The sequence below is a fragment of the Rhamphochromis longiceps genome, linkage group LG20 (genome assembly GCF_057381845.1).
Source record: "Rhamphochromis longiceps isolate RC_006_pf linkage group LG20, R_longiceps_female_GT1.1, whole genome shotgun sequence".
NCBI lineage: Eukaryota > Metazoa > Chordata > Actinopteri > Cichliformes > Cichlidae > Rhamphochromis > Rhamphochromis longiceps.
Window position 1 is genome coordinate 31481538 of NC_140576.1, and position 12810 is coordinate 31494347.

General features: G+C 38.0%; 2 protein-coding genes across 2 annotated transcripts; both read left to right on the forward strand.

Annotated features, from left to right (window-relative positions):
* The first annotated feature begins 962 nt into the window (after positions 1-962).
* On the forward strand, positions 963-4446 carry slc48a1a (solute carrier family 48 member 1a). Its single transcript, XM_085394599.1, has 3 exons — positions 963-1683; positions 2233-2400; positions 2560-4446. The coding sequence occupies exons 1-3, from the start codon at positions 1554-1556 to the stop codon at positions 2694-2696; spliced, it is 435 nt and encodes a 144-aa protein (XP_085250725.1). The 5' UTR covers positions 963-1553; the 3' UTR covers positions 2697-4446.
* Positions 4447-6805: 2359 nt separating this feature from the next.
* LOC146645665 (solute carrier family 26 member 9-like) lies at positions 6806-12554 on the forward strand. Its single transcript, XM_085392592.1, has 20 exons — positions 6806-6930; positions 7138-7277; positions 7403-7513; positions 7660-7835; positions 7938-8102; positions 8189-8341; positions 8471-8553; positions 8648-8795; positions 8881-8994; positions 9115-9192; positions 9299-9394; positions 9486-9592; positions 9680-9749; positions 9834-9926; positions 10017-10154; positions 10303-10554; positions 11076-11130; positions 11493-11629; positions 12375-12434; positions 12543-12554. Exons 1-20 carry the CDS (start codon positions 6806-6808, stop codon positions 12552-12554), a joined length of 2313 nt encoding a protein of 770 aa, XP_085248718.1.
* Positions 12555-12810: the final 256 nt, after the last annotated feature.

A 12810-nucleotide genomic window follows, 5' to 3' on the forward strand; every position in this document is an offset into this window, starting at 1 on the left:
AAGAGACAAACTAAAAATTCATCTCAGGTCAGTTAGTTTTTTGTGTGTGACCAAAATGCAAATGTATGAACAGCACTACAGCACTGTATAAGTTATAGGGATTTTAGATGCTTACATTCTTATTTATCAAAAGTACATCTGATCAAGCATCATGCATTCAAGCATCAAGCATTCAACATAAAATTGTCTTCAGAGACCTGATCAAGTAATCATGACACTTCTTCTTTCGGAGCTCCCTTCAGGGGTCCCCACGGTGGATTATCTTCCCCTATTCCTAGCATTCTCTTCTGATAACCCAGCCCCCTGTATGTACTTTTTCAATACACCCATTAACCTTCTCTGCAGTCTTCATCTTTTCATCCTACTTACCAGCTTCATATTCAAATATCCCTATATTCCTCCTCTGCACATGTCCAACCCAGCCTTGCCTCTCTAACTTTGTCCACAAACTGTTGAACCTAAACTTTCCCGCTGATATCCTCATTTCTTATCCTCTCCATCCAGGTGACTCCCAGTGAAAATCTTAGCATCTTAAGCTCTGCACCCTCCAGCTTGGCCTCCTGTCTTTTTTGTTAGTGTCACCGTCTCCAAACCATACATCATTGCAGGTCTCACTGTCATCTTGTAAACCCTCCCTTTCACTCTTGGTTTTGTCCTTCTTTCACAAATCACCTCTGACATTTGTTAAATTATAATACATTAAAGCTGTTCAAATTTGCAGAATAGTTGCGCAAAGGTCTTTAAGGTGCTCAAAACAAAAGTCCCAGAGAGTGCAGCGCACACAAACACTAAAGGCAATGGGTTGAAGTTAATAAACAAATTAAAAATTTATAAATTCCTATTTTGTTTTCAGTGCCTACAACTTTGCACAACACATTTAATTCTACAAAGCTCCATTAGAGAAGTCTAAGTGAAATGCTGTTTCTCTTTGCTCCACTAGGGGCGGTGTGTCGATAAGAAGGGGGTTTCCTCTGTACAAAGATATTTAAAGGGGAGGTGATAGTATGGCAAATTTTTGTAAACAGAGCATAGAAATTCGTTTTTTCCCTGAACTAGCAATGCTAGTTCATTTGTTTGTCCTTTGTCGTGTAACAGCGAGTGGCAGGTAAAGACCAATAACGAAAGCTTTTTACTGAAATAAATATTTCCTCTGCGGATGAAGAGGCAGCTCTCCGGGGTGGTTTTGTTTTCTCGATGATAGCCTAACATCTTTGCGGCGTACATCGGATAAGCTCGTCTGTTGTTATTTTGATGTTGCTTGCTAGCTGGAATCTTAACGCCATTTTCGTCTTTGTATTACGTACAAGGCACATGAAGTGACTGATCTCTATTTCGAAATATAGTTTTGCTAGCAGGGATAGCTGTCGGTCTCTCCCTGGGTCCTCTTTAGCGGAGGGGAAATTCATTTCGTCCTTTTCCTGTAGCTTAGGGTATTGCATAATGTGGCAGTAAGCTGTGGTTTAACCTAATAATAGTTTGTTTTGAGGGAAAAAAAATACTCCTTTATCTTCGACGACGGTGCTAACGTTGGCTAACAGTAGCAATATTCCAACATGGGAGTCACCAACATATACATTAAAATAGGATATGCTACTGTTGGTACTGTGTTTGGACTGTCGGCTTTCTTGGTCTGGAATATCGCATATAAACAACCATGGACGGCGGCTATGGGAGGCCTGTCAGGTATGTTGAAACACATAGCATTAACTAAAAACACTGCAAACAGTTAATGACTTTATCACGGGATATCGGCGCATTTAGCCATGTCAGGCATCCTAATCGCGATGTAGGCCTGGACAGTTAAGCGCCATAATCATATAACGACTCTTAAAATTTAGTCCGTCACTGAAATCTTTATAAGATACAATGCATTATTGGTACATTATGATTTTTTAAAAAAAATTTGTAATGATATTTTTAATGCTAAATTATAATTATTTATCTTTCAAGTAGAAAAACCGTATTGTTCTTTTTTAATTAACTTCAATAATTGAGTAATTTAAGTGATTTACTTGCATTTCTGAGTATCATGTAAATTTTGTTTTAAAACACATTTTTTTGCAGAAAATTTCTAAAATAGTAGTCTTTTCTTGTTTTGTATGGGAGTAGTCTATTACATTCTATTACAACACTGTAATTTCCATAAATTACTGTCACGTGGTGGTTTTCTGTAGTCTTCAGGCTGCAGTGTTATCATACTCAATCGAAATCTGTGTTTTTCTGTCTTGACAGGAGTTTTAGCGCTCTGGGCTCTCATCACACACATCATGTACCGTCAGGACTACTGGCGAACCTGGCTCAAGGGTCTTAGATTCTTCATCGCTGTTGGAGTATTCTTCTCAGTTTTGGCTGTGGCTGCCTTTATTATCTTCCTAACTATGGCCATCGCACAGAAGCAATGTAATCTTGTCTTTTCTGTTCCTGTTTTTTTTTTTTTTTTAATGAATTTTGTATTGTTGTTCATTTATGTTAAAATAAGTGACTGACAATTCAAATACTCAGAGAGGTGAGGATTGTTGTAACTCTAGTAGTAACCACCTTGTTTTTTCTGTCCCACAGCTTTCACTGACCCGAAGAGCTTCTACCTCTCCTGTGTGTGGAGCTTTCTGACCCTCAAATGGTCTTCCCTCTTGGCCTACTACTCATACAATTATCGCCAGGAGTTTGCGGACATCAGCATCCTCAGTGATTTTTAGTCAGTACTCATTTTAAAGACTTTGGTGGACTTAAGGGGTTTTAGGCTGCCAGCGGGAGATGGACAATGAGCTTTTATAATAAAGAAGAGGAAAAGCAGACATGGCTAGATTAAAAAAAAAAAAAAATCATCAGACTTTTATCACATGGTGCTGCATTTGCTGCACTTGCTTAACAAGCTCTGTATTTGCATAGTAACCTGTTCTCCCACTTTTAATGGCCTACGTGCTACAGTCCTGTAGAAATTGTAAACCTCTGAAAACGTCAGCTGCTTTTGAATGAATTTGTGGAGGACATTTGAGACGTGCAGGTGGTTTTAAACAGCTACATCTTTGGATTGTTTCATTTTTAAACAGTCAGAAAATCCCCTCCATAACAGGCTTTTAATCCAGTGATTAGTGTTTCAAATGAAAGTTAAAATACTCAACCATAAAATCGAAACCAAAATTAAAACCATTTACCTTAAAAGTTATACTAGCTTGACAGCGAGTGATTGTTTTCATCCAAATTAGCTCTCAAACAGTCAGCACTCAACTGCAGAATACTCATATCTCCTGATAGTCACTGACTTAATGTTTGAGAAGTGTTTTATAGTTATTATAGTCCAGGATTTGCTAGACAATACCAATACCACTGTTCAATACCAAGTTCTTTATTCTGCTGCACTACTCTGCTATTGCTATTGGCGCTTGTTATTTTAGTATCACGACTAAACATTATGTGTGAAGCATTACTACAAAGATCAAGCTGTTGCAGTGCACTAACAAAAATGGCAACATTATCGAGAACGTTTTGTTTATATAAACTTAACTGAAACTTGTTCACCTTCACTTCTGTGTACAGATACAAATGTCTGTCTTAGATGAGTTAAATATGTTTTATGTGCATCCTACTTTTTGATGAAAATCCTCTGCGGCATTGGTTTTATACAGACTCATGAAAAAATGTATACACTCACTTCTTTATATTTTTTCCCCTACAAGTCCATGTACATGTTGCTACATGTAGCCACGTATCACCAGTACTTGCAGCATTTTACTACTGTTGGCACCATTCACAAACAGTACTCTCAGCTTTTCACAGTTTTTGTTTGGAAAATGACTGGTTCTCATAACATTTCTGTCATTGTCAATTTATTCGTTGAACTATGTTTTTGGAAATTTAGCTGCAGATATAAAGTTTTGTGTTCTCATCGAAAGCTTTCTGTCATGTGAAATGTTAAGAGCATTCATGCTTCTGTAAGAAAGGAAGAAGTGCTCTATTGTTCTCTCATTCTTGAAGGCGATGCCTTCATGTGAAGTTTGTGCTTTTCTTTTTGTTCCACCAGAGGGAGACTTTCATTTTATGTCGAGAGGTTATCTGAAGTCTGGCATTCCTCTTTTAGAGAAAACACAAATGGAACTACTATATAATTGCACTTTAGTCTATGATATTGATGCCATTGTTTTGCACACAAATTCTAATACAATGGGACAAAATCATGTGTTACACATTGTCATGTCTGTCTCACCCTTTTTTTGTGAAAAGAAGGTGTTTGTATGTATCATTTTGTTGCAGTTAGCAGGATTACTTGTATTCGCCAAATTAAACTGGTTTGTAATTGGTTTAGTTCCAGCTCTATCTTATGTCTACCCTTTTCCCATAAAATATGTAAAGTTGTATTTTTGTTTGTGTGTTTCTGTTGATAAGTATGAATATCAGGATGCTACATGTATATAGAAACTGAACCTATTAAAATACATTTATTGGTAATTACATCTTGTGTCCTTGCTCGGTAGCACACTGATGAAACGGCACATTCGGCAATCAGAAGTTTAACCAATTTAACTACACTGCTCAATAAATTAAAGGAACACTTCAGTCAGAGTATACCATCAAGTCAGTTAAATTTCTAGGACATTGATGTGGTCAGTTAAGTAGCAGAGGGATTGTTAATCAGTTTTATTTAATTTGTTTTAGTGAAATTCAACAATGAGACAAGCCTTCAAACAGGAATGTTTTTATAGATGGAAGCTGACATTTTTCCTTCCTCATCTCTTCTGATGACTTTTTTCACTGGTTTTGCATTTTGCTAGAGTCAGCATCATTACTGGTATCATGAGTCGGCACAGGTAGTCCAACTCTCCCAGGACAGCACATCAGTGTGTGACATTGCTAGAACGCTTTGTCAGGGAAGTCTCCAAAGCATGGAGGAGAATGTAAGCTCTAGGAGAGCTGGACTGGGCAATAGAAGGCCTTTAACTCATTAGCAAGACCAGTATCTGATTCTTTGTACAAGGAGAAACAGGATGAGCACTGCTGCAGCCCTATGAAATTGCCTCCGGCAGGTCACTGGTGTGTATGTTTCAGACCAAACAATGAGGCACAGTCTTCATGAGGGTGGCTTGAAGGCCCAACGCCCTCTAGTGGTCCCTGTGCTCACTGCCTGACACTGTGGAGCCTGATTAGTATATTGCCAAATATTACCGGAATTGGGAGTCCAGCACTGGTTCCTGTACTTTTAATAGATGAGACCAGATGTTAAAAGGTCAGGAGATGCCATGGAGAACATTATTTTTCTGGTAACATTGTTCAGCATGACTGGTTTGATTGTGGATGGACGGACAGACCTCTACTGGCTAGGCAGTGCTTGGCCTCATGTGGCAGGAGTATGCAAGCAGTTCCTGAAAGATAAAGGAACTGAAACAGCTAACTGCCCCTCACACTCGCCTGGCTGAAACCCAGTAAAACAGCTCTGGGACATTATGTTTTGGTCCATTCGATGCTACCTCAGACTGCCCAGTAGCTTAGTCATCTGGTCCAGATATGGGAGGAGATCCCCAGAAGACACCATCCATGGTCTCGCTAGGAGCATCCCCTGACGTTGTCACGTATGCATATCTTGGGCCTTCACATACATCTGAATACAATTTTGAGTTGCTACAATGAAAATTCAGCATAATGGACTTGCATGCTGTATTATTTTTTCACTTTGATTTTTTTGTTGTCTTTGAATTCAGCCATCTATGGTTTGATAATGATAATTTTCATTAAATGATGTGGCATCCTTATGATTTCATTATGTGTTTGAAAGTGTTTCTTTAAATTTTTGAGCAGTGTATTTCACAGTAAGCGTGCATGCACCAGGCTTTATCCTTTTAAGCTCCACCCAGCAGGTGTAGAAGGTCTTTAGCATTACTTCAAAAGTAATCAAACAAGTCTCATTTGAGTCAAACATCTGCAGACGTGCTTCAAGAGTAAGCAAGGCAAAAGTAAGTACAGTGTCTTAAAATTTCTGTTTTTTATTTAACATTGTACAACAAAATTTCTTTTTTTATGTTGAGCTTTAACATCTGTCTAATTGTGTTTGCCTTTACACACGGCATTTTAGTCAGCTGCAATCAGTCACACTACAGGCATACACCAGTTGTTAGGAATCGCTTATTTACATTAACAGGTTATATGTAAGAGATGTAATGTAATATCCCTAGGTTGTGATATTGATAAGATATATTATTCACACAGTATTTCCATATTGGAGATTTATTTATTAGACAAAAAGGCTAAATCTAATTTCATTTTCTTAATGCAGTTATATCTCTTTTTAGCTTTATTTCTTTAAAATCTTCTTTTCCTGTTTAGTGTTTAACAGTTTATAAAAATATAACAACAATTACAACTGACAGCTGTTGGATCATCTGTTCAATATAAAAAGTAAAAATATCTGTGTATTCATAATGTATTGTATTGTCATTCTGGTGAAAAATAACATAAGTTTTTCTCCTGCATGGAGAAAAGGATTACCGAGGACTGAATAAACTTGTGCATGATCTTTTATTTACCCAGTGTAGATCAAACATTTTATTAGTCCTGTGAAGTTTTGGCTGATCTTTCATTCATCAAGGTTAGATAAGGACCTTACACTTAAAATATGGGCCAGGTTTAGTATCGGGAAAGGTGAAGTATAAAGTTCCAGGTATGCTGTTGAGTTTTTATGGATACTTTCATGAATTAATGACAAATTTAAACAAAAAAGACACCAAATGACTTACTATATTAATGTGTTAAATTTCACTTTGAAGACATTGCATAAAATATCTGCCTGCTTAATATATTTTGCTATGTTGTAGCCATGCAACAGGAAAGCCCACGTTATGTGATTGACAGGCCGGCATATAACCTCCCTGACTTTGACAGAGAATTTGACAAAAAGAGTCGACAGTTCCCTGTTGGAGAAAAAGTAAAGAAACTCTTCAGGTACCGAACTGCAATCTTACTGCACAGTCAACATGAACAACGTGCTTTTCTCTCACACAAACTCTTCTGATAAGCCTCTGTATTATATTCAAAAGCACGGGGATACATAACTAGAACTCAAGTTTACATGTGTGTTATTGACTTTTATAAATGAACAAGCAGAAAACCAGAGATCTTCTAAGACAGTTTTTTGTTTTTTTGTGTTAGATGTTCTGTACCCAGGCTCAAAGGATTGTTACTTAAACACCTGCCGGTTCTAAGCTGGCTTCCCAAGTACAAAGTAAAAGAAAACCTGCTGTGTGATGTCATTAGTGGGGTCAGCGCCGGCACCATTCAGGTTCCCCAAGGTCAGTCAATCTTCTACTCTCAGATAACTCTGTATAACAGCCTTTGACTGATGCTAGCTGGTGGAGTGGATAACAGTTTTTGTGTTATTTTTTATTATTTATTTGACAGCTTCTTTTCTTTCCAGGCATGGCTTTTGCTCTCCTTGCAAATCTTCCTCCTGTCAATGGTCTCTATTCCTCTTTCTTCCCCCTCATCCCATATTTCTTCATGGGCACTGCTCACCAGATGGTCCCAGGTAAATCAGAATGATTTATCTACAGCAATTTTGTGTGATGACAGTGATAAGTTACCAGAGCTGCATGGTGCTGCACTGAGCCTGACTTTGCCCGCTTTGCAATATGGCAAGGAAAATAGATGTGACACCCTACTTTCTATGTCTAGGTACTTTTGCTGTTCTCAGCATTATGGTGGGAATCGTGTGTCTTAGGCTAGCCCCTGAGTCGGATTTCAGTCATTTCAATGCCACTCTTAATGCCACAGTAGTGGACACTGACAGGATGAATGAAGTTCGTCTGGCTATATCTGGTACTCTGGCCTGTCTCACTGCAATCATACAGGTACTTATACCACTAAAAGCTCAGTCCTTTAAGGTAAAATCTGAAAGGAATATGGGATATAGTTTAAAGGTGGCACACTGAGTATGATTTATGTCTGTGCAGATTGGTCTTGGCTTCATGCAGTTTGGGTTTGTAGCCATCTATCTGTCAGAGTCGTTTGTCAGAGGCTTCATGACTGCTGCAGGACTGCAAATCTTAATTTCAGTGCTCAAGTACATCTTTGGCATCACAGTGCCATCTTACAGTGGTCCGCTGGCTGTTATATATGTAAGTTACCCATTCATTATTAAAGAAAATATGATCGGATACTTTGCAAAATTATGATTTGCTGAAAATGATTTCTTTCCAAACAGACTCTCAAGGATATAATATTGGGCCTTCCTGATACCAATATAGCCTCCTTAGTCTTTGCTTTGGTCAGCAGTGCAGTTTTGATTGTGGTGAAAGAACTAGGTTTCCACTTTCGTCATAAACTTCCTTTCCCTATTCCTATTGAGATCATCGTCGTAAGTAGTTAAAATTTTTTCTTTTAGATATTTGAGATAGCTGTTGCACAGATGTTTTTCTGGGTGCACATAAGAGAATTAACAGTATATAATAGAATGTAGCGTGATTTCTGTTCCTGTTTTACACAGGTGGTGGTGGCCACAGCCATCTCAGGTCCGCTGCATCTTCCTGAGATCTACCACATGGACATTGTGGGCAATATTCCTCTGGGGTAAAGCAGACATCAGCTTTTTTGTCCTACTGTTATTCATGAAAGTCATTAAAGAATGTTTAACTCTGATTTGTTTCTTGTCTCTGTTTTCTAGATTTCCTGCACCGATCCTCCCAACAGTGAGTCAGTGGGAAGACATGTTGAGCACAGCTTTCTCTCTGGCTATTGTCGGATACGTCATCAACTTAGCTATGGGCAGGACACTGGCAGCTAAGCATGGCTATGATGTGAATCCCAACCAGGTTTGAAAAACTGCATCTCTCTTAAAAATGTAAGAAGTGTATTTTATTTCACTTTTGTCAACACTGAAATGGTCTTTTTGAATAGGAAATGTTGGCTCTAGGCTGCAGCAATTTCCTTGGGTCTTTCTTTAAGATCCATGTGATCTGCTGTGCTCTGTCTGTAACGCTGGCTGTTGACAGTGCTGGAGGAACTTCACAAGTGAGTGCAGATCATACTCAAATTATAACTAAGAACCTACTGAGGAAGATTTAGTATGGACTATAAATACAGCAAATGTTTACCAAAGCCCCTAACTACTGCACTACTGCTCTCTTGTAGTTTGCCAGTCTGTGTGTAATGCTAGTAGTAATGGTCACCATGCTCGCCCTGGGAATCTATCTAAAGCCACTCCCAAAAGTAAGTGGACATAACAGTGTGAACCTGAAATATCATACAAAACATACAGACGTAAGAGAACAACTGAGACATATTAAGTAACTTCAGTTATCTTTGTTTCTCCAAGTCAGTGCTTGGAGCGTTGATTGCAGTAAACCTGAAGAACACGCTCCTACAGCTCTCTGATCCCTTTTACTTATGGAAGAAGAGCAAACTGGACTGTGTAATTTAAATTATTTGATATGATATTGAAGCATAATGCAGTGGGGTTTTTTTTACTATATTTTTTTCATGTCTTATTGTCTCTTTTTTAGTGTGTGTGGGTTGTGTCATTCTTGGCCACATTCTTTCTAAGCTTGCCTTATGGTGTTGCTATCGGAGTGAGTTTTTCCATCCTGGTAGTTATATTCAAGACACAGTTGTGAGTAAACTGTATGAACATGTAGTACATTTGAACCAAAAATGAGCTCTACTGTTTTAGTTTTTCATAACTACGTTTTCCTTACAGTCGCAATGGTTCAACAATTGTTCAAATTAAGGATACAGATATCTACAGAAATCCAAAGACGTACAGCAAGGTATATTAATATATATCTTTTTTTTTTACCATAAGAAATTACTTGGGGTGAATTGCATCTCATTTTTTTGTAACAACTCCACAGGTCATGTCAGTAACAGGTGTGAAAATAGTTAACTATTGCTCACCAATCTACTTTGCAAATGTGGAAATATTTCGCCAGAGAGTCATCAAAAAGGTAAGACAAAATGGCCACTTTTCCCGTCAGGCAAGGTTGGCCATGTGTTCATGTGACATGTAGATGTTTATATAGTATTTGTATACCTAGACTGGGCTGGACCCTGGCAAACTTATCCTGGCCAGGCAGAAGTTCTTGGACAAAGAACAGAAGGAAAAAGTGAAACAAGATAAGGACAAAACGTCAAGAAGGCGGAAACTCAGCTCTTTGGTTAACATGAAAGCTCAGGTAGGATCAAGTTCATATGACATCAGACTCATGTAATTTACGGGCCATCCAACTGTTGATATATATCCCACTGAGTTAAAGGTGATTCACTGAAAGTACAACTTGTGACCTTTCTGTACCTTTCTGTATTTGTTTCCTGTAAATCTAGACCATATCTCAGCTTGAACTGCAAAATGACTTTGATATGAACGATGGCAGTGCCAACAATGCTGAACTTCCTACAAGCTATGTCAACTTCCACTGTAATGACATTGAACTTGGTGAGCAGTTGCCTGACCAAGAGCCATCCAGTCCCCCTGTTCTCACCCTGGAGCCTCAGCCAGTGCCCTTCCACACCCTAATCCTCGACATGGCGGGGGTCTGCTTCATAGACCTGATGGGCATAAAAGCATTGATAAAGGTTATAAAGTTCTCTCCTGTGCTAACAGAGTCAGGATTAATACAATATAGGATTAATGTAATGTAATATAAGTACACTAAATGTTTTAAATTTTTTTTATGGTGCAGAAAGTAACCATAAAAGATTAAAGATGCAGTTATTTTAGATTGGAAAATAGTTTAAATTGGCAGCAAAAGTTTTTTGAAAGGGGTTTTATTATGTTTAATAATATAAAATGGATGTCTAACAGCTAAGTTAATTAACACAAATTATAATTTCAGAGAATTTCTCATTTTGATATTCCCATATCAAAGAGACTGAGGCAGTTATGTCCAAATAGAAAAAGAGAGCTTCTAACCTGCGTTGAACACATTTTTGAATCATGAAAGGATGCCTTACTTTTTTCTCAAATATTTCATTTTCAGTTAGCCAGATGCTGTTCAGCCGAGCCTTTTTATGAGAGCATTAATAATTGGATTTCGTTGTAAGTTCATGTATGTGCATGTCCATGACAGGTTTTCTTTCTTTCATTTTCCACGCAGATGAACTCGGGCTACACGATGCTGGGCATTAAACTGTACCTGGCTAACGTTCAAGGTAAAATCTTAAACTACCTGCATTTGTTCACACCTGTTGGCTACTCTGTACAGTTGGCATGGCAACAAAGACCTAATCATTCATAAAGCACTGAGTCCATTAGCTCTGTGAAGTGCTCTGTCAGAGGAAAACAAGTTAGACATTGCTTAACATTTTGTGCAGGTAATCTCAATTTCCCAGCGAGATAAAGGGAAGATCCACAGTGACTGTAGTTTATCATGCTTGATTACTTTAAAGCTGCAAATTTTCTCTTGTTTCCTGCCTTAGAGAATTGTAATTACAATACTACAGGCGCGTTAGGCAAAATCACTACGTTTAACAATGTCTTTGTCCCTGTATAATATTAGTTGCCTTACTTTCAGCCCAGGTGTATGAAGAACTGGAGGCCGGGGGAGCGTTTGAAGATGGCAATATTGCCCGCAGTAATCTCTTTCTTTCTGTTCATGATGCCATTCTGTTTGCTCAGCAGACCTCTGGAGAGAGGGAAGTCTACTCAAAGGTAGGCCTCTCTGCATAAAATAACCTTATCAGACAAATCCTTTTCAAAACATCACATACAAACACATGCTGTTTAAAGCCTCTAAGGTTAGGGATATGGGGACAGATTAAACAGAGGAGAAAAATATATTTTTTTCTTAAGTGAAAAATTCCTCTTCTTAGTACAGCTTTTGTCACCTTATCTGGTTCAGCAAAGGTAAACAGAAATATCACAGGGTTTTGTGACAGAGTAAGCGCCACAACAAACAAAGCTGTACGTTACACCAAGGTCATGGCACATGCTGTATGCTCTGTATCTGATTTAGTCTCTCATATTGTTTCTCATTGTCACATGAGCTAGAGCAGCCTTTTTATTAATCTAACATGACATACACACCATGGAAGACAATAGCAAATTATTATAGGTGAAAAGGTAGAAAATTGTTAATATTTTTTTAATTCAGAAGATTAATAAAATAGATTATGTTGTACATTTCTAAATAGAAAGTAAAATAGCTCTGTAAAAATTGGTTACTGATAAAAAAAATATTACTTAGCATGGATAACAAATGATTTTAAAGTATACTTTAGTTCTGTAATGCAAAAGTCTAGGTCTTTGAAGAGCACTTTGGAGTAACTGCTTTCACACAGTTAAAGGAGATTTCATTGTATGCCAACTGTCTTACTGCATGTCGTGTCAGTATTAATAGAATCACATTGTGTACAAGCCTATTTAACTAAAATATGTGAAATTTTGTTGGCTGCAGGCCCAGGGAGCAAAACACGGACTTGATTTTAACATTAATGAGGAGAAGGATCTGGAACAGGTACACTGACGTTTGTTTGCACAACCTGATACAAAATGACAGGTTCACCTACTTATTATTAATTCTGTAGCGAACATTCTGTGTCTAAGAGTCACTTTACTTTTGCAGGAAATGTTTTGAAGTGAACAAGAGCAGAAGAAACATACTGAAGATATTGTCAATAATCTTGACATTATTCTGCAATTTATGAAATGCGTTCTTGCCAAAATCCGTCCTCTGCTTAAACTTTCATCTTTTATCCGACTATCTAAAATTTTCCTATGTTCTACCTTGATCAGTAATCAGGGGCAGTATCCAGTACTTCACGTCACTGGCAGGGGGTGGCACGTACTAGCGCAAGAGACACTAGCAACAAGCAAGTGCTAATGAAGGGAAC